Source organism: Diplotaxodon limnothrissa, linkage group LG7, assembly GCF_057381915.1.
Source record: "Diplotaxodon limnothrissa isolate DT_005_m linkage group LG7, D_limnothrissa_male_GT1.1, whole genome shotgun sequence".
In the NCBI taxonomy this organism is placed as follows: Eukaryota; Metazoa; Chordata; class Actinopteri; order Cichliformes; family Cichlidae; genus Diplotaxodon; species Diplotaxodon limnothrissa.
In genome coordinates, this window is record NC_140602.1 from 59285144 (window position 1) to 59307965 (window position 22822).

Below are 22822 nucleotides of genomic sequence, written 5' to 3' on the forward strand. Positions count from 1 at the left end.
TAGCTTTTAACCCTTATTAGCTTGAGCACAACTCTATAATGAGCAACAAACTGCAATATGTATAAAGATAATCATAGTTACACCTGCAAAGAAAGATTATATGATTATCCTAACACCTGTAAATAAAAGATCAACCTGAGGTTATAGCAATCACTGGAACGCAAATGTTAGTATAATATCAAAAACTTCAATTAGATGATGATCAATGCAATGCTTAGTACTTGATTCTGATACAATAATAATGCCGATGTGAAAATAACAGTAAAACACCCCCTTTTTTCCCGTTTAATTTGACACATAAACGTTTATAGATGGCTCTCTTAAATTTGACCTTCCCCTGGTTTCTCCCTCCCTGACCACAGCAGGGGAAACTCTGTTTTGATTCAGCCATGAATGCAGCTCACCTGATTCATCACTGAGCTCCACCATCACTGGCGTCTGACAGGGTGGCGCTGCATATTCTTCCTTTAATATCACTATTTTCAACCTGTTAATTAGAGTGCTTAAACTTGAAGTCGACTACGTCCACAACAAGTTAATACAACTATAAATGTGGCCAATTATCAATCTATTACCAATTAATACAACAGATAGTTTTTATTTTCTGCATGCTATTAGTCAACCACTCACCCAGAGGATCTCCAATCCCAGAAAATTCCTTCTCCTCATTTAATGAGTCTGTCCTCCTTCCATCACTGGTAACTGGTCCATCCAGAGCCATCTGATCTCAAAATATACATACAACAAGCCAAACCACACCTTGGTCACACCAACCCTCTTCCGCCCTAATGATGTTCAACGCCATCTTAGTCTGGACTGCCGAAAGCGACTTTAACGTTGACTGTTACGACAATCCATTGTATAACATATCCCAGTCAGATTCGCCAATCTCTGCACAAGGGTTATAATCGTTTTGCCATTTCCATTAGTTTTATTCATTTATTTCTTTTTTTTTTTTTTTTTTCAACTCCAGATCTTCAATAGTCACCGGTCCTGATGTTTGTACCAGTTGTAATCAGTTTTTACCAATTCTTTGCTAGTTTAGTCTAGTTTTTATTTTCTGAAAATCCTCAGTTTCAGTTTAATTATGATTAGTGTCAGTTATAGTTTTATTTATATTTTGCAAAAATTAAGTATAACAAAATCCCGGTTTCATCATATCAGCCATGCTCTTCTGCTTATCCTTGAGTATTAAGACTATTAACTTTTGCAGCACTGCGTGTTCCTAATTTTGGTTCAAGTTAATTGATAAACCTTTTGAAGGTGATTAACTCACACAATTATTTAGGCGTCCCAGTCCCGTTGTCCCGGGATGCATCACGCTGCCTTATCTAGGGTTAGCTGTTTCCTGAGGATGCAGGTTGAGTGGGGGAGCTCTTCAAAAGGGGGAGTGTGCTCCCCCTGATGAGCTCTTCAAGGTAAGCTAGAATAACCTTCTCGTGTGAGCTTTTCAAGTGCACTTCAAGGTTTGTGGGACTTTCGTTTTATAAATGTCCCTCATGACCCCCTGATGACCCAGTAATTTATTTTAGCGCACTGTAGTGTACATTTAGTTTTCGCTTGTAGCTCTCATACTCCACTTACCACTCTCCTGAGTCCTGATGTTTCCTAGAGAGGACAACAGTACCTTTAAAATTATATCGCATGTGTGGGGTTGTGGCCTTGCCAATTGTTTTTCCTACCTTTTAAATAGCCGGCATGCCCACAAGCACATTTTATGGAAGCTAGAGAGATAAACTTGATATTTTCATTTGAACCGTTTTGTTAAACTCAGATTTTTATTATTTTTTGAAAATAAACATCTAATAAACAATTTGAGGGTTGGTTTTTTTGGGGGTTTTTTTAAGCTTATTTAGTTTCACAGAGAACATGCCTACTCTTTTAATGTGTACTGTAGTGCACGTCGGGACTTTATACCTATATTTTATTTCACTTTTTCCTAGTAGACAACTCTTTAACAAAGGCAGAGAGAATTCTTAACAAAATAACTGAGCGAGATTCAAGCATAGTTTTTTTTTTTTTTTTTTCAAAGAATGAGAGTCATGTGAACCAAATAGGAGAGGGTGAGACCCCAGTAAGAACTACACAAAGATTATCGAGATGCAGTGGCAGGTGTAATAGAGACACAGGGCCACCTGATATCTATCATCCTATCTGGTTCAAAACCAATATGTAGGAGAATCTGGAATTTTTTATTTTAAGTTGAAAATAAATATGGGTAAAATGCAGAAATGTTTTCCAATAGATTAAAAATAAGAGTCGCAATTATAGATGAGTCCATGGGCCCTAATTGTTTCTACAAGATCACGTCGTTGCTGAAAGTTATCAGTGATTTCAATATGCGAAAAGGATTCACCGTATCTGGAGTTCAAGCTCCTCTTGACTGAGAAACCTGGGACAAACATGTAGACATGACCTGAATAATATCAGTAATGAAGAGTTCTCTCCAAAACTCAAGAAAAAGCTTGCCTGAAATGGTTAACAGTCCAAGGCATTTCAATTATAGAATGGTTGGGTGTAACAATGAAACAGCTGTGAGATGAGGGAAGTGCCAAATGTTCCTTTGTGTCTCCAAATAAAAATCAGTACTTCCTCAGATATCCTAAATCAATTGACTTTTGTGAAATAGAAAGTTCAGTGCCATCACTTATTCCTGAACCAATAGTTTACAGCTAGTGAAGTGTCAGTGACTTCTGGGTTGGTCCCTGATCTTCATCTTATGAGATTGTTATTTTAATAACACCTGATTTATTTAAAAGAAAAAAGAAAAAAAAGAAAAAGAAAAACGAAACTATTTTTCCCTTTTCCCCTCTTTTTCTCTGGGTCTCAGGAGGACATTGTGTCTCTCTCCACCACAAGACTCTTGCTATATCTAAAAAACAGTCATATTAAAATGATCCTCAATGGGACTCAGGCGCTTCCTCCCGACTTTCCTGACATGATTCTGCGCGTGGACGGAGCAGCAACACAGACGACTCAACTACCGTAGCGCCTTGACTTAGCTATTGTAGGGCACGCACACATCAATGAAACTAAACACATTTTACAACAAATTCAATGGACTTTGGCTAATTTTGTGGACAGGCATTACAGTTTTAGTTAGTTTTTTGTTATTTTATTTGTTATTTCCATTAAAGCAAACGTTTTTCCTCTTCTAGTTTTCGTTATTTCATTTGTTTTCTTTAATAATAATAACCTTGCTCTGCACACTGGATTAAACATGCTCAACATGATCAACATTTTACTGCATGTTGTTTCACTATCTTATTGAATCAATTACTCCATTATCCTTTTTTCTCCCTCCTCTTGCTCACAGACACATAACGGGTATGGCAGTCCATTCTCCCTGCAACACGGACTATACTGCCCATGATGCTACATTCTTTCGAGCTATTCTTGTAGCATTCTGCCTGTTAGCTTAGCACAACAACAACAACAACAAAAAGGTGCTCTCTCACCCAGGAAACACACAGCCGCGCGAGAGATAGAGCGTCGCCCTGTAACCATGGCAACCGTAACGCTGCCGCCTGGAACAACAGCACGTGGCTGTCAAACAAAACCCAAACAGTCCTGACCCGCGACAATATGAAACAGGAAAGTACCGCGGTGTGATCCATTTATTTCAACAAAGTAACTGTATTCTAAATACCACCTTTTTAAACGGTAACTGTAACGGGATACAGTTACTCATATTTTGTATTTTAAATACGTAACGGCGGTACATCTATTCCGTTACTCCCCAACACTGCCTACATCTAAATGAAAGTAAAACTGAAGTCATTGAGTTTGGGCTTCCTAAAGACCCCAACCTTTCCTTTGATTTTATGGGACCCCTAACTTTCAAATGTACTTCCTCCATTAAGAGCCTCGGTGTTACTTTTGACAGTGCTTTTAAATTTGATAAACAAATCAGCTCCGTAGTCAAGGGATCTTTTTATCATCTACGGATTTTAGCTAAAGTCAAGTCCCACCTGTGCAGGAGCGATCTAGAAAGGGTGGTCCATGCTTTTATTACATCACGGCTGGACTACTGTAACTCCCTTTATGCTGGTTTAGATCTTTCCTGTCTGCATCGCCTCCAACTGGTGCAGAACGCTGCTGCTCGCATGCTGACCGGTTCCAAAAAGAGAGACCACATCACTCCGGTCCTCTGCTCTCTCCACTGGCTCCCAGTTGCTTTTAGGATTGATTTTAAAATTTTACTGCTGGTTTTTAAGGTTCTTAACGGTACTGCACCTCCTTACCTGGCAGAGCTTCTTAGCATTTACCGCCCCAGGAGATCTTTGAGGTCAGCAGACCTGATGCTTTTAGATGTTCCCAGGTACAGATTAAAGACTAGGGGAGAGAGGGCTTTTGCTGTGGCTGCACCCAGACTGTGGAACAGTTTACCTCCTCACATCAGATTCTCCACAAGCCTAGGAACTTTTAAAACTGCTCTTAAAACTCACCTCTTCTCATTGGCTTTTACCAAGGTTTAACTTACTGTTTTAACTTATTGTTTTATCAGTGAGGTGTTTTATGTACTTGCGCTTTATTGTATTTTATATTTGTATTTTATTGTACAGCACTTTGGTCAGCCTTGGTTGTTTTTAAATGTGCTTTATAAATAAACTTGACTTTACTTGACTTGGCTGAGGACATTTACATTGCACCAGGGCCTGTGGTGCTGGCCAATACCATCCACATTTCACCAGGGCCACTGTTGTTGGCTGAGGCCATACACATTACACCAGGGACAGTGCTTCCAGTGAGGCCATATTCACCCCACCAGGGCCTCTGCTGCTCGTCGATGCCATCCACATTACACCAGGGCCTGTGGTGCTGACGATATCATGCACATTTCACCATGGCCAGTGGTGTGGCTAAGGCCATTCACATTACACCAGGGTGTGTGGTGCTGACCAATACCATCCATTATTCACAAGGGACAGTATTGTTAGATGAGGCAATCCACATTACAACAGGGCCTGTGCTACTGGCTGAGGACAATTACATTTCACCAGGGCCTGTGGTCATGGCTGATGCCATCCAAATTACACCAGGGCCAGTGCTCCCTAGGAGGCCATCTTCACCACACCAGGGCCTGCGTTGCTGGCTGAGGCCATCCACATTTCAGCAGGGCCTGCATTGCTGGCTCATGCCATCCACATTACACCAGGGCCTGTGCTACTGGCTGAGGCCAACTACATTTCACCAGGGCCTGTGCTACTCGTTGATGCCATCCACATTACACCAGGGCCTGTGGTGCTGGCCAATATAATCCAAATTTCACCAGGGCCACTGTTGTTGGCTGAGGCCATCCACATTACACCACTGCCAGTGCTTCCTGTGAGGCCATCTTCACCACACCAGGGCCTGTGGTGCTGGATGAGGCCCTCCACATTACACCAGGGCCTGTGCTACTCGTTGATACCATCCACATTTCACCAGGGTTTGTGTTGCTGGCTGATGCGATCCAAAATACACAAGGGTCTGTGCTACTGGGTGAAGACATTCACATTACACCAGGGCCTGTGGTGCTGGCCAATACCATCACCATTTCACCAGGACCACTGTTGTTGGCTGAGGCCATACACTTTACATCAGGGACAGTGCTTCCTGTGAGGCCATCTTCACCACACCAGGGCCTGTACTGTTGGCTGAGGCCATCCACATTACACCAGGGAATTTGGTGCTGGCCAATACCATCCACATTTCACCAGGGCAACTGTTGTTGGCTTCTACTATCCACATTACACCAGGGACAGGGTTTCCTGTGAGGCCATCTTCACCCGACCAGGGCCTCTGCTGCTCATTGATGCCATCCACATTACACCTGGGCCTGTGGTGCTGACCAATATCATGCACATTTCACCAGGGCCAGTGGTGTTGGCTAAGGCTATTCACATTACACCAGGGTGTGTGGTGCTGACCAATACCATCCACATTTCACCAGGGCCACTGTTGTTGGCTTCTACCATCCACATTACACCAGGGACAGTGCTTCCTGTGAGGCCATCTTCACCCGACCAGGGCCTCTGCTGCTAGTTGATGCCATCCACATTACACCTGGGCCTGTGGTGCTGACCGATATCATGCACATTTCACCAGGGCCACTGTTGTTAGATGAGGCCTGTATTCTGGAAATAATTAATACTTCTCTTTATACTGGCTCAGTTCCCAGCTATTTTAAACAAGCTATTGTTGAACCAATATTAAAGAAACCAAATTTGGACCCATCTCTTCCAAGCAGTTACAGGCCAATATCAAAATTACCATTGGTGTCAAAGATCTTGGAAAAAACAGTTGCAGAACAACTTTTTGGAAAAGAACAATGTTCTGGACATTTTCCAGTCTGGTTTCCGCAAATTGCACTCCACTGAAACCGCTTTGCTTAAAGTGTCTAGTGACATTCTGATGGCAGCAGACTCTGGAGAGTACACTGTTCTGGTTATGTTGGATCTCAGCTCTGCTTTTGATACTGTTGATCACAGCATCATGATAAATAGGCTGAAGGACTTGTTTGGGATTACTGGTGTTGTTTTAAAATGGTTTATGTTGTATCTATCTGAGAGATCCTTTACTATCTGTATAAATCATGTGCTGTCGGAAACATCAGTTCTGCCTTCTGGGGTACCTCAAGGATCTGTTTTAGGTCCTATTCTCTTTTTGCTGTATATACTTCCTCTAGGCCACATTATCAGACATTACAATAATATTTCTTATTATCTCTATGCTGATGACATTCAGTTGTACTGTTCTTTCAAAGCTTCTGAGTTGTATAAATTGTCTTGTTTAAATAATTGTCTGTCAGAAATCAAACAATGGTTAAATGACAATTTCCTTCAGTTAAATGCAGATAAAACATAAACTTTGATTATTGCACCTGATCACATGCTCTCAGAAATTAGGCTGCATATCAGTTTTTTAGACCCTTCATTTCAGTCGAGTATCAGAAACCTAGGTGTTATATTTGACAGTTCAATGTCTCTTGAGAAACACTCTAAACAACTCTTCCGGAACTGTTTTTATCATCTAAGAAACATTTCTAAACTCAGACTACTGGTGTCAAAGGCAGAACTTGAGATGATTATTCATGCTTTTATCTCTTCTCGTTTGGATTATTGTAACGGTCTTTTTACGTGTCTCAACAAATCAGCTCTGGATCGCCTTCAGTCTGTACAGAATGCAGCGGCAAGACTTTTAACTGGTACAAACAAGAGGTCACACATTACTCCAGTTTTGGCTTCTCTTCATTGGTTGCCTGTAAATTTTAGGGTTCATTTTAAAATTTTAGTTGTAACTTTTAGAGCTCTGCACGGTGAAGCTTCTCAGTATATCTCTGACCTGCTGAAACCTCATGCTTCATCCCGAGCACTTAGGTCTTCAAGTCAGAGGCTACTGGTGGTCCCACGTACTAGGTTTAAAACACGTGGGGATCGGACTTTTCAGACACTGGCACCTAGGCTGTGGAACTCTCTGCCGTTGTGTTTACGCTGTCTAGACTCTACTGACTCCTTTAAAAAGCAGCTGAAGACATTTTTATACAAACGGGCTTTTAATTAATTTTAACTTGTATGTCTGATCTTATTGTAAAGCACTTTGTGATTGTTATCTGTGAAATGTGCTATATAAATAAATTTTACTTACTTACTTACAGCACAGGCCCTGGTGAAATGTAGATGGCCTTAGCCAGCAACATAAGTCCTGGTGAAATGTAGTTGACCTCAGCCAGTAGCACAGGCCCTGGTGTAATGTGGATGGTATGATCCAGCAACGCAGGCCCTGGTGTGGTGAAGATGGCCTCACTGGAAGCACTGTCCCTGGTGTAATGTGGATGGCATCAACGAGCAGCACAGGCCCTGTTGAAATGTAGTTGGCCTAATCCAGAAACACAGGCCCTGGAAAAATGTGGATGGCATCAGCCAGCACCGCAAGCCCTGGTGTAATGTGGATGGTATCAGCCATCAACACTGGCCCTGGTGAAATAACCTGAAATGTATGATTTTACACAGAATATTTGAAAAACCTGTGCTGTTCTGTTGGCATAGACTTTGATGCGATGGCTACTGACTCGTATGTCTTTGCCCTTCAGTCTGCGCAAACAGGCCTTGCACTGGAAGACAGGCCCATGTGGAACAATGGGTCTGCCCCTAAGGGGCAGTTAAAACAACTACATTTTTTGGAAAAATCTAAGGGGAACTTTTGTTTTACTCCCAGTCCAATCCACTAACTTGGAGAAAGCAAGGTTTATGGACTCTGGATGGCATTACCATGGCCTCCAGGAGTATGTCCTTCAATGCACATATTAATCAAAAATGCATCAGTACTTTCTGCATTTGCACAACAGCTCTAAAATTAGAAACATCCTGTCTCAGAGTGATGCTGAAAAGCCAGTTCATGCATTTATTACTTCTCAGATGGACTATTCATTCACTAAAACTCCTTAACAAGCCTTCAGTTGATCCAAAATGTTGCAGTGAGAGTACTGACAAGGACTAGAAAGAGAGAGTGTGTATCCAAAAGAAAGAACAGCAGTAACATACTACAGCCACCTGTCAGGCTGCAGCTCTGCAGACCCTGACAAGGATAAGAAAATGGATGGATCATTACTGTTATAGTTAAATGAACATCTACTATATTATTTAAAAAATATATTATTACCTGAATGTGACACATGGTGGGGAAGTTTTTCAAACCATTCAGTTAGGAAAAGAAGCAATAACACACAACGAAAGCACCTCATTATACATAAAAATGCATAAATGAAAAGTATCTAAGGTAAAAATAATTCTTCAGCAGAAAAATGTTTCCCATCAATGTTAAGTTGAATAACATGTTTAAGATCATTTCAAATGTTTTTAATGTTTAGAATCATATTCTATAAATTATATTTTAACAGTGGCTGTCCTGTGAGGACCTCATACTATGAAAATATGATTGTTGTTCATAAGCTCAGAAACACAATCCTAAATCTTAATTTTTCAAAAAGTATATTAAAATTCTAAAAAAACAAAAAGATCAGGTGAATTGAAAGGCTTCAGCAGTGTATTACATACAGTCAACCTATAGAAGGGATTAAAATATGAAAAAATGAAAGTGGAGTGTTGGCAACAGAGCTGGTTAAACATAATAAATTCAAACGTTCTCATAGATGTTTGAAAGCAATGCTGAGCCTGCACCTAAACAACTTCAAATTCAAATTCAAATTCAAATTTTATTTGTCACGTACACAGTCATACACAGTACGATATGCAGTGAAATGCTTAGACAACTGCTCGTGACCTAAAGGGAAAAAAAGAAAGAAAAGGAAAAGGCTATGAATAAGATAGGAAATAAATATGAAAAATTAAAAAGGGTAAATTTAACTAGGAAAGAATAAAATATAAAAATTAAAGTTCCATCCATCCACTTCCGCTTATCCTTTTCAGGGTTGCGGGGGGCGCTGGAGCCTATCCCAGCTGTCGTAGGGCAAGAGGCAGGGTACACCCTGGACAGGTCGCCAGTCTGTCACAGGGCCAACACACAGGGACAGACAACCATTCGCGCTCACATTCACTCCTAGTGGCAATTTGGATTATCCAATTAACCTATCCCCACAAGCTGCATGTCTTTGGACAGTGGGAGGAAGCCGGAGTACCCGGCGGGAACCCACGCAAACACGGGGAGAACATGCAAACTCCACACAGAAAGACCCCGGCCTGATGATGGAATTGAACTCAGGACCTTCTTGCTGTGCGGCAACAGTGCTAACCACCGCGCCACCGTGCTGCCCAAAAAAAATTAAAGTTAAAAATGAAATAACTGTACAACACAAATTAGAATGAAGGGTAAATTTAACTGGGAAAGAATAAGATAAAATATAAAAATTAAAGTTGAAAATAAAATAACTGTACAACAAAATACACAATACACAGTATAGAACTATATAAGAATGTATGAAGAAATATAAATATATAAATATATATATATATATGTATATATACACACAATAACAGCAGCTGTACAAGTATTAACTGGAAATGAAGAATATAGTGACAGCAACTTGCCTGTTTTATTATAGCAGATATGGTCAGAGCTGTCCATTCTGCATCACTGTCATAGCTTTTCTTGCTAATGTACTAAAGAAGTTATTAACAACGTTGTCACACTCCAGCTTCTCTACATCACACATGTTGGATAAGTTGATTAGCCATAGTAAACTGTTATGATGTTCAATCACTGAAATTAGTTTACTTGTTTAATGGTAGCTGTGTTTCCATAGCTCTCAACTTCCCCAGCTCCATTCATTGTTAATGGACTCAACCCCTAGTCATGCTAATGCTCCCACACCCTTAGAGACATAGGAGTGCTGCAGTCTCTTACAAGATTGAAGTGGACAGTGCAAAGTTACAGCAGCAAAAATTAAGAAAAACAATGGAATAGGATACAATAAAAAGAATAACATACTATATGCAATAGAATAAAATACTAAGTTTTCAGAAAAAAAAATGCACTTAGCGTTATTGCACATGTGTGGATGTGTGTATTTGGTCAGCGGCGAAGTCTTTGTTGTAGAGTCCGACAGCAGTAGGAAAGAAAGACCTGCAGAATCTCTCCATCCCACATCATGGGTGCCGCAGTCTGCCACTGAAGGAGCTGTTCAGTGCTGTCAGTCTCCTGCATGGGGTGGGAGATGTTGTCCATCAGGGGATGACAGCTTAGCCACCATTCTCCTGTCATTCCCCACCTTCACTGGGTCCAGAGGGGATCCTAGAACAGAGCTTGCCTTCTGGATAAGCCTGTTCAGTCTAAAGGCTGAATCTACACATTAACTGACAGGCAATCAACTTTATGACAGCAATGTTGAGATGAAAGGAGAGAGATCACTTTATTTTGGTATGGTTTAATTTAATATCTATTTTCAGATTTGACACTTTCCCTGAATGAGACGTCAATGAAAAGAATACTAACAGGGACAAAATAGAGCATATTTCTCCCATACTTTCTGTTAGAGAATTATGAATCAATATGGTTGTCACTGTGCAAGATGATTAGATCTTTAGCAAGAATGCTCACCTCTGTTTTCCACACACATACACACACAAACATCACATGATCACATCACATGCTCAGACACACACACACATACACATTACATGCTAACATATCACAGACGCACACGTCACATGTTCACATGTGAGTGTCTTATCTGTCGCATGATTAATGAGATTTTTGTGTAACCGCTGAAGTTAATAAAAGGGTTGCGAGGGAAGGCTGGAGTTGTAGTTGTCTGGGATCAGGTGAAAAACTTGGAGCTCCAAGATCCTGATCAGGCTTCCCTTGCGCAAGTAAAAACCGATCGAGCTCTAATTGTCTTGCTGTGTTCACGGTGATAAGTCTCTGAGCTAGCAAGGCCTGCAGGTGCAGACCTAACACTTTCTAAATTGGCTCCCTGTAATTTCAGAATTGAATTTAAAATAAAATACCTATGCTACAATTGGTGTAGTCTGCTGGGGGCATGGAGTGTTTCTTCATGGGGGGCTCAGGGGATTAGGAAGCTCATCTGTAACCGGAAGGTTGCCCGTTCGATCCCCCTGCTCTCTCCCTGTCCTGGTCGTTGTGTCCTTGGGCAAGACACTTTACCCTACCACCTACTGGTGTTGGCCAGAGGGGCCGATGGTGCGCTTCTGTCAGTCTGCCCCAGGGCAGCTGTGGCTACAACTGTAGTTTGCCTCCACCAGTGTGTGAATGTGAGAGTGAATGAATAGTGGAATTGTAAAGCACTTTGGGTGCCTAGAAAAGCGCTATATAAAAGCAATCCATCATTATTATTCTTCACGCATCTTTTTTACTATGTGTTTATACACCACTCTGCATTTAATCATCAGTTATTATTGATCTCTGGCTCTCGTCCACAGTGTCTTTTATCCTGTCATCACCCTTACTGTTCACTGTAAGAGAGATACTCCCATACAGCTTATGACAAAATTTGATTCAATTTGATTGATGACCCTAATCATGACCTTTTGACCTCCCCCCTCCCCCCCGGAAGTGTGTAATTTGATCCCCTAAGCGTGACGAATTGCATCCGGAGAAGGGAGGGGGGAAATCCCCGGTGCATCCGGAGAAGGGAGGGGGAAACCCCCGGAAGCGCGCCACCTGTTGCGCCACCTGTTGTTGGAAAAAAAAGAAAAAAGTTTTTAGAGGGAGGGAGGGTCTGCGGCAGGGGAGGGGAATAAAAGCAGAGAGGAGGCCGTCACAATTTCTAGGCACAGACGCAAGATGGATCCTTTCATTCTGCAGCCCAGCAGCGTTCCTGTGTACTTGGACGGCGAAGAGATCTGCTCTCCCGAGGCCGCTAGCATGGGAGGCAGCAGCAGCGAGTGGTCCTCGTCGATTATCAGCGACACCCCCGTATACAGTAACAGATCCGAAGCAACCGCCGCTTCACACACTGAGCTTAATTATGAAGCTCCACAGGCTTCTGTGCAAAGACCAGTTTTGTTTACATCATATGCGCTTTAGAAGGCATAGCATAGCATACATTTTCACTGCTATGCATATGATACCCGCTTTTATTGGTTAAACTGCCGGGATGTCTTAGACACATAATGAGCTTTAATTTTCTGCTTCTAAGTTCAGATAGAACTGAGGTTATTGTAACGGGGCGTAAAAATCTTAGAAACACTGTGGCTAACAAGATCCTTACTCTGGATGGCATCGTCTTGAGCCGCCTGTTGTAGTGATTTGGCACATTATAAGTAAACTTGAAACATACAATCCCATAGCACAACATCAACATTTATTTATATACAAAAATAAAAATGCTTTTTCAGAAAAGAATTGTAACTTCACAATTCATCACCGGTTACGTGGGTACATAGGGTAAGTCCTCATCATTATCCCATAGCTGTTCCGGTAATCTCTCAGGGCCTTGGAAGGGTGGCCATGTCCAGTCTACCTCATCAATGTCGGGAGAGTCGCCGAAATACAAAAAATCTTCCTTGTTGTCAGTGTCCATAGTCCACAGCTGTGGTGGTGAGGGGGGTGTGCTCCACTCTGACACTGGTGAATACGGTGCGTCTTCACTCCAATCTTCAAATGTAGGGTTCGTGGCTGGATCTTCAGAGACTAAAGATTGCTCAGTATCCCTGGTACCAAGTACCAAATATGTACCAAGTTCTGTCACTCTGATGGTTGATTGAGCAGAAGGGTTGGAAGATGCCCTAACCCTAACCCTGCTTACAACTTAGAATCTCAGTTCTAAATGAAATTCAGATGTTTTTTAAGTATGGCTAATGTATTAATTGACTTCTAAGGCACACACACACACACACACACACACACACACACACACACACACACACACACACACAACAACAACAACAACACCAGCACAGAGAAGAAGAAGAGGGGGTCGTTTTACTACGCATCATAAAAACGCAATCATTCATCTTCCAACTGTATCTTTCTGTTCTGTCTTTAGAATCATTGGTTGTTTACTGAACCGTACTTTGGGAGTCATACTGTTGTGATACTGGGGAGAAAAGGGTAAGGTTTGATAGACTAAACCCTTACACACATAACTTGAAAAACCTAAAGAGTGTGTGAGACTGCTAGCTGTGTTGTTCAGTTATAAACTCATCTACAAATGTGTTAGTAAAGAGTGACTTGTACTTCTGCCCCATTAAGCAATGGTTTAACAAATTTCACTGCAAACTATAAAAGGAATCTGGATTTATATAGAACATAGTAGTGATGGATTAAATGCAGGAAACACTAGTATAAGGTGTCTATGGAACAAATCTCCTTCAGCGTTCAAATGACCAAAGTGAGGCCTACAGGCGTTTCTCTCAGTTGGTTGTGTTCAGGGAAAAAGCAGCTAAATACACTGTGACTGCTCCACATTGTTAGTGAGTTAACTCTGGATATCTGTAGGTTTTGTCAAACTTGGAGTGAACAAAAGCAGAAAAACAGTAAAAGATGCAGACAGTGAAAGTCTGGTTTATTTCATGAACACAATGAAACATTTTACAGTCCACAGAGCAAAGTAGCATACATGATAAATAGATACACATAACACGTACAGTGAGAAGTAAAACTGGTCGTCTTACAACATGTTATATTCTGTAAACTTAAAATAACCACAGAAATTAGAGTTTAGTGTTTTAAAGTCATTATTAAAAACATGAATCAACATTACTGAAGTGACACTTTAACGATGCTTCATATCACCGTGTTTATGATGATAAAACATGTTCTCTCATAAGTAGATGTCTGCGCTGTCACTTGTCATGAAAATGTCCCGAGCCTGGGTTCCTCTTCAATTATCATTGATCATTAATAGGACGCACAAAAGATTTGTTGCATTATCCCCACAAACAACACCCTTTTATAGAAATCATTGTGACACAAATATTTAGATTCTTGCTTCACAATGTGCACGAACTCAAAATCTTTAGTTTCATATTTATAAAGTATCGCAAAGAATACATTTATACCATTGTGTGAGCTACACTTCTTGTAAAAAACTGATTGGTAATGCGTTTGAGAAAAGCTCCTGCTGTGACCTTCCTTCTGTGAGGGCACACACACACACACACACACACAGAGAGAGAGAGAGAGAGAGAGGGGGGGGGGGGGGGAGATCATTAATACAAAGGATTGAAGCCATTTTTTGGATTTTCACTTGTTGGCTTTAATATGAACAGTCACATAAAATTCATTCCAGTTTTTTTTTTGCCTTTGCTTCAATTAAGATGTTTCTTTAAATCTACAACAGCTTCCTTTTCAAAAAAGTTTACTGACATAGTAAGGAAGTAGCTAGGGACCTCAGTAAGTATGAGCAACAATAGCTTAGGGACAGTTTCTACAATGAAGAGGATTTCATCATCTGCTGTTTGTCAAAAAGTGCCTTATTAAAAACAATTCAGCAGATCCTCAGAGTGCGGATACAAACTGTTTTCAGCTGTAGAGGTAGAGGTACGCTTCATGTACTTATCAACATACAGTTTAGCAGAGTGGATTAGAGTGCATTGGTGCTTGGGACTCTTTTATTTAGCACGGTTATACCATTGCGAATTTAGCTATATAAATATGCTCAAGAGTCTATCATATGTTTGACATGCAACTAAAAATTCGAAAATATATATTTTTTAAATCAGTAACTTTGCAAATTTAGAGGAAATGTTTTCGGACAACATATGTGTCACATTTTAAACAGGTTTTGAATAATTAGCACTGACATACAGACATTTATGCCCTGGGTATAACAGACATGCTTACCTTGTGAAAGGCCCTCGGATTTCTTGGAGCAGAGAAAACACTCTGTATTGTTGCTTTTCTCTATTGTATAAGCAGCACCCGACTGTCAGAAACGCTCTGTGCGGGTAGCAAAGTCGGCTCCAACGCACATTCAAGTGAAAAAATAAAAAGTTAAAACGATATACCTTGCGGCAGTTGTGAAGTGCTGAGGAAATTACTGTGTGTCTGATGGGGTGTTTTTATATAGGTGGGGCTACTTTCAGTTGACCTCTGAGATGTAGAGATAAAAGAGTGTGATGTAAGGAAGAAAGGTGGAAAGTCTTTGGAGACTCTGTTGGTCATGGTTTCTGCTGGCCTCTGACATGATAAGACTAGTTGCATTAAAGCCATTAACTGTTTGTGTATATACACCTTTGGGCTGGGATGCTCTTGATAAGGAGCCTCTTTTGTTTGCTTCATGACTTCTTTTGCAGACTGTTGGGAGCCTAGCTGCACCCCCTCTGTCTAACTGTTACAGAGTGTGGGAATATGTGTTTTTTTAGAAGTATCACAGCTTATTTCTAAAAGAAATACATGTTGTTTGCGGTGCTCTATTTAAAACTATTGGTCTGTGAAACTTTTAGAAACGTGAAATGCCCCTAAAGTAGTTAAATCAGCTATGTGTAATCAGCGAGTCTAACTGTTGCAGACTAGTAGATAATTATAGGACTAGTTGCAATAAAGCCACATTGAGGTTGATACTTTTAGAAGTATCACAGTTTATTTCTAAAGGGATACATGTTGTTTGTGGTGCTCTATTCAAAAAACAAAAACAAAAAACTACTAGCCTGTGAAACTATTAGAAAAGTGAAATCTTCCTAAACTAGCTAAATTAAATGCTGTGTGGGAATACACGGTTTTTAGAAGTATCACTGTTTATTTCTAAAGGGATACCTGTTATTTGCTCCTAAATAGCACTGAAGAAAATGCAAAAGGCTCCTAACTAGTTAAAATACCCCTAAAGTAGTTAAATTAAATAATCTATGTCTAAATAACAGAACTCTGAGACCTATACAATCCTTTAAAAAGAGTTTAATTAAAACACATAATGGTTTCATTAAATAATACTCTATTAAACACATGTGAACTCATATGACCCCTGGACACACACGCACATGCAAAAAGTCCGTTCTCGCGCACGTGCACACGCACACGGACGCGGCGGGGGATAGGGAGGGGGGAAAATGCCCTCGGGGTGGGGGGGGGGGGGGGAGAGGGGGGGGGGAATGCCCTCGGGGTGTGGGGGGCAAAAATAGGTATAGGTATATTACTACTTATGTACTGTGATGTGCCCACATGGAAAACTATGACATTGTTTTTTGTCTGAGTAATGCTGCCTTTCAAAGTGAATCAGTGGATCACAATAAAAAAAAAAAAGGCCAATGAATGTCTAACCTCTCAGAATTAAGGATTAATTTTTACAGCAACTTTAGTATATTTAAAAAAAAACATGCAACATTACACCCAAGGCTGTGCCATATCATATCATTCACAATAATACAGATAAACATTTTTTGTGATATAAAAAAGTCATATTTTAATATTATTGCTATAGAAATGTTTATGTTCCATAGAGCTGTTATTCTGCTTCCTTTGACAATTTAGCAATGAAACAGGGAGCTGTTTCAACAACTTGCAACAAAGCGCAGTCATTTTCAAATATTATCCTGCTTAAGATGGAAATATTAAATTGTGTTTCACTGCTTGAAGCAAAAAACACGACATCAGTGACATCTGAATACGTGGCTGTACTCAAGATGCTAGCACCTGGTGATATGTGACCTAAATATAACACGTCCACCAAAGTGCCACTTGAAAAAAGAATATGATAATCTCCTTCATTTACTTATAATTATTGCTTTTTTTATATTGTTCATTTTAGTTTTTTAAAATATCACAATATAATTTTCAGGCTACATTTACCATCAATGATTTTACCTTCATACTATAAGTATGGTGTATCCAATTTCCTTTTTTTTTTTTTTTTTTGGGTGCCTTCTTGTGAGGGTTGTCTGTTTTCCACATTCTGCAACGGTAAAATACGACTTAGAGGCGGATATTTGTTTTACTTTATGGGCAACAGTTGTCTGCCCTTGTTCTTGCTCGTGACAAAACTCGCCTCCTGTTGACAAAACTCGCCTCATGGTTTAAACTGAGAAAAAAACTCTTTCCCACAGAGGGGGGGGGGGGGGGCTTTAATAAACTTATTCGAATATGAGCTTTTTCCACTAAGGCTTATTTTATGGGGAGATGTACGAAATTATTTACCGGGTTACAAGCAATGATAATATCGGCTGTTGACTCCTCAGCGTCATCATTTTCTGTCTATTGAGAAAACCCATTGTAAAAGTAATGAAGAAAAAAACTCTACCGCTGTCTCATTCCTCCTTGACCCGCGGTGTGTGTGTGTGTGTGTGTGTGAAACAAGATCGCCTGTCACGGCAATTATGGTTTGTTTTTCAGTCCCTTGTAAAAGGGACTCTCAAAAGGAAAAGTAGTATTCAAAGAAAAGTATTCACTAAGGGATATTTATTCATTTTTACACATACGGGGTAGGCAGCCTGTAGGTTACAAGCGGATAGAAAGTTCTTCTTTTCATCACAAGCTATGGTGTAGCCTAAAAATGCAATTTGTTGCTAGGCTGATCATCTTAAAGGTTTTTTTTACTGCGTCTGTATTATAGGAAAATAAAATACTATTGAAAGAAACAGTTCTCTACAGGAAGTCACTCTTTTTTTCCCATTACAAGCGCCGGTGCAGCTTAAGAAAGTAAAATGACATCCGCTATTGTAAAAAAAATAAATAAATAAAATACAGAGAAAATTGTCATAATATTGAAACAGAATTCAAACTATGAGTTTGTGGAAAACTAACTGCCGCTCTGTCTCTCTATACAGCACAGAGTCAACTGCTGCTGCATCACCCCTATGCTTCAGCAACCATACCCCTCCCCTCATGCTTAAGGAACATGACGCATCAGGTCTGAAAATGACTAGACACTTCCGGAGTATTTCCGGTAGGGTCGCAAGGTCTGGATCGAGGCCTTCCATAGTAAATATGCTGTATTTGAATATGTCATACTCAAAGCCTTCTTTCCGCGGAGCGGCGGTTGCTTCGGATCTGTTACTGTATACGGGGGTGTCGCTGATAATCGACGAGGACCACTCGCTGCTGCTGCCTCCCATGCTAGCGGCCTCGGGAGAGCAGATCTCTTCGCCGTCCAAATACACAGGAACGCTGCTGGGCTGCAGAATGAAAGGATCCATCTTGCGTCTGTGCCTAGAAATTGTGACGGCCTCCTCTCTGCTTTTATTCCCCTCCCCTGCCGCAGACCCTCCCTCCCTCTAAAAACTTTTTTCTTTTTTTTCCAACAACAGGTGGCGCAACAGGTGGCGCGCTTCCGGGGGTTTCCCCCTCCCTTCTCCAGATGCACCGGGGGTTTCCCCCCTCCCTTCTCCGGATGCAATTCGTCACGCTTAGGGGATCAAATTACACACTTCCGGGGGGGAGGGAGGAGGTCAAAAGGTCATGATTAGGGTCATCAATCAAATTGAATCAAATTTTGTCATAAGCTGTATGGGAGTATCTCTCTACTGTATATTCCTGCCTCTCCCTCAGCCTGGTTCTGCCCAAGGTTAGAAAGGAACTTTTCTTTCCACTGTCAACAACTGCTTGGTCAAAAAGCATAGTTTGTTTGTTGGAGTTTTCTCTCTACCATTGCAAGCTGTTTACCTTACATTATAAAGCCCATTGAGGTGATTGTTGGCATGATTTGGCACATTATAAATCAAATTAAACTGAACTGAATATCACAGCAAACCAAAAGAGAAAACTACTCATTAGGTAGTTCAAACAACAAAATACATAATAAGAAAGAAAGGTCAGGATAGGTAAAACCAATGCGTATGGTGATTTTGACAATTTAAATTTAAATAAAAACAGGTGGAAACTGCCTAAACTGTGTAGAGAACTACAGTCCCTGAACATCAGACTTTTAACTATGTGGTGTCATTATTTCAACCATCAGCAATACAAAAGCCTGACTCTGTAGGTCTGTTAAATACTCCTGACCTATCACAAACTCAAAACAAAACAAAAAAAATCCCCATAGTGATGTAATTCAGTGTTAAACATTTTCCTGTTCACTTTTTTTAAAAATTTATTTGTCATATCCTAAAGGTTTTCCAAATGTAGTCACTAATTGTGCAAACGCAGTAGTCATTCAGTTTGCATCTCAGTATCTCTTGTATCAGTTTGAACCACATGACAAGTGTTCTGATCCTACAACAACCATGATTTCCACAATGCTTTGCAAACACTTTATTACACAAATAACAGTTACTGAAAATAGTACTCTTGCAGCAGAACCAGTGTGTCACAACTAATATTACAGCATTCACATGTAAAACATGGCACCGTGTTAGGAAATCAAACATTATGATATACTGAGGATAAATACAAAAAGAAGTGGTGCAGACTACATAAAAAAGGAAAAAAGAGTAACTGTAACTAAACCTCAGAATCCTGAACAAACTTGAATATTTTGAATAAACAGAAGTCTTCCTCCACTATCTTTGAGCTTCCAGTATGTGCATGAAGTGTGTTCAGTGAATTTTCCTTAATTAATACACATTAATTTGGACTTCACTTGTTCCGCACTGCTGCCATCAGACTGAATATGTCTTTATTGATTTTTACATATAAATGCTTTTATTGATTAAGTCAGAACACCCAGTTGGTTTAGGCTGCTGGGTAGAACAAGACAAAACAAAACCATATATATTTTGTGTATATATATATTTATAAGCTGGGTTTAGCGTTATTGAAACTTGAGAAGTGGTTCTTCTAAAGCAGGGGTAGGGAACTCCAGGCCTCGAGAGGCCTGCAGGTTTTAGATGTCCTTGATCCAACACAGCTGACTTAAATAGCTAAATTACCTCCTCAACATTTCTTGAAGTTCTCCATAGGCCTGGTAATGACCTAATCATTTGAGTCCGGTGTCGTGACCCAGGGTGAGATCTAAAACCTGCAGGACACCGGCTCTCGAGGACTAACGTTCCCTACCCCTGTTCTAAAGAATGATTAGTGCACAGAGATTCAGGTATATATGAATTTATACACCATAAAATTTTCTGAAGGGAAATAAAATCACTATGATACAAGCTCTACTGGCAGCAATTTTCATCCCATGGTATGTGTTGTTATGGCACGTGATTAAAACAAAAGGCAAGACAGATGCAAAGAGGCACAGGATCATGTGTAAAAAAAAAAACTGATCCAACTTAAGATTAAGTGAAAAATTGAAATGATAATGAAACGGTGTAAAATCATTGTGTTTAAGGGTAGAAGTAACCATATGTCAACCACTAACATGGTGACGATAACAGTGTTTGCGCCGTCCACTACATTTCCTTTTCAATGCAACAAGCACAATGACCAGCAAAAGTGGCAGTAAGTAGGTTACCATATAGATAACACAATAACTGAAACTGCAAACAAGATCAGATGTTTTAAATTTGGGAAACTTTCCCAGAGAAAGCAATCTTTTATGAACAAGTAATTTATTAAGTGATATTATCAAATCATAATATAGTGACCAACAGATTGAATAAACTGATTAGAGAGGCTGGCTGTGTGATTGGCTGCAAACTGGACACATTTGAAGCATTGGTTCAGGTTGTCACCATTGTCCATTATGGATAATCCTGACCAATCACTGCACCAGCTACTCTAACAAACAGATTTAGCTCTGCTGCTACAAAAACAGATATAGGAAATCTTTTATATGCCATCTCCCTCTATAACACTATATATGTCTGACCATACATTATTATAATTATAGTTAGTCATTTCAGTGGCTGTAAAAAAAAAAAAGAATTTCCCAAATACAGGATTAAAACATTTTTTTCTCATCAAATCTCATATGCAGTGGGTTTCACCACACAAGCAATTTTTATTCAAGTGAGTGTGATATTTAAATGCATCTTGTGTAGTCTCTGTCTGGTCTTGCGTATTATTACAAACATTTCATCAACTGTTGTTGTGATTTGGTGCTGTATAAATAAAACTGAAAAAAATGAATTGACAATATTTCTCTATTTCACACTTCAAATCAAACAATATCACATGAAATGCCACTTTTGCTAAAAACTTGACAAACAGAAAAATGACAGAATTCATCAGAGTATTTTTTCGCCATGAACAGCAAGAATATAGCTGGCGAGGAAGCCAAGTCCATAATGACTAGAGTGAGAGCTACATTATGGTGCAGGACAGTTGGAGGCTGATTAATCACCATCAAGATGAATCCTTTGTTAATAAAACAAAGGGAATGCATGTTAAAAAAAAAACAAAACAAAAACACTGACTTTGAAGGCAGACAGCAATCTAACATCAGCCTTTAACAGCTAATGGGGAAACGATCTCATTCTTTTAACAGATTTGCATTGTTATTTTAAGGCCAAAACCAACTCCAGATTTTTCAAAAATATTGTTAATAATCTCAGTAAAAGCAGGTTTGATTTGGGGAAATGAAATGAGTGACACTGTGACATGAGTAGATTATGCCAGAAAAGACTGTATGAATACCATAGCTGAATTAAATAAATAACTTATCAAAATATTTTTACATACAATAACACACACACACACACACACATTGGCAGCTGGTACAACAGTTACACATGTGATGAATAACTACATCAGCGATTTTAGCAGAAGGTTGGTGGAAGGTTTGCAGTTGGCCCCAGAACATCTAAGAGGAGGACTGAGGCGGCGGCAGAGCAGAGTATTCCTCATTTTCAGAGTCACTGCTGTCCTCATCATTTCTCTCTTGGTCACTGCCTTCAGTACTCAGCTGGTCAAAGCCCTGACGACTATAACCCTTATGGGATGGAAAGAAGTTTCCCAGATTCAGACTGCCCACTGCTTTACCTAGTAAAGGTTAAATACCAGAGAGGAGGAAATGAAGATGTCAATATGACGATAAAAATCTACAGATTTAAGAGAAATAATTCTCAACTTAGAATGATGGCTTCAGTTTACACACTGGCAGTGCATTATATTGAGGATATTCATTCATCCCTGTGTAAAGCTATGGTCAATAAGATGATGACATAAGAGAGGCTCTATTTTCATTTTCTGAAATGTTTTCTAGCCTGGTCATGCCTTCAACAGACACTAATGAAGATGAATGAACACTGCTTTAGACATAATGTGGTAAAGGAAGGGGCAGAAGGGGGTTAAATGTTAAAAGTTTGTACATATGACTGACATTTTACAATATTTTTCCTTAATAATGGTTTAGTATCAAAACATTTTTTTAAAGAAGACAAAAGAGAAGAAAGAAGGAAGAGTGATAACCTAAATTTGTGTTGGTTACAAGTAAATGGGTCTTAGCTAAAACAAAGTCAATAAATGATCTTCTCTCATAGCCTGTCGGTACTGCAAAACTATTGTTTTTTTGTGACAGCTGAACTTTACAGTATGAGCATACTACTGGAAATCCAGCTGAATATATTCGGTAGTTAGTATATCTGACAAATGAAAAAAATACATG

General features: G+C 39.9%; 1 protein-coding gene across 3 annotated transcripts in view; it reads right to left on the reverse strand.

Moving 5' to 3' along the window:
- Positions 1-19623: 19623 nt before the first annotated feature.
- pam (peptidylglycine alpha-amidating monooxygenase) overlaps positions 19624-22822 on the reverse strand; it is a 63712-nt gene continuing 60513 nt past the window's right edge. For all 3 annotated transcript variants that reach the window (XM_085360059.1, XM_085360057.1, XM_085360058.1), the window contains exon 25: positions 19624-22197. In XM_085360059.1, the coding sequence (XP_085216185.1) occupies positions 22019-22197 (179 nt within the window). In that variant the 3' untranslated portion in view covers positions 19624-22018. The remainder of the gene's footprint in view (positions 22198-22822) is intronic.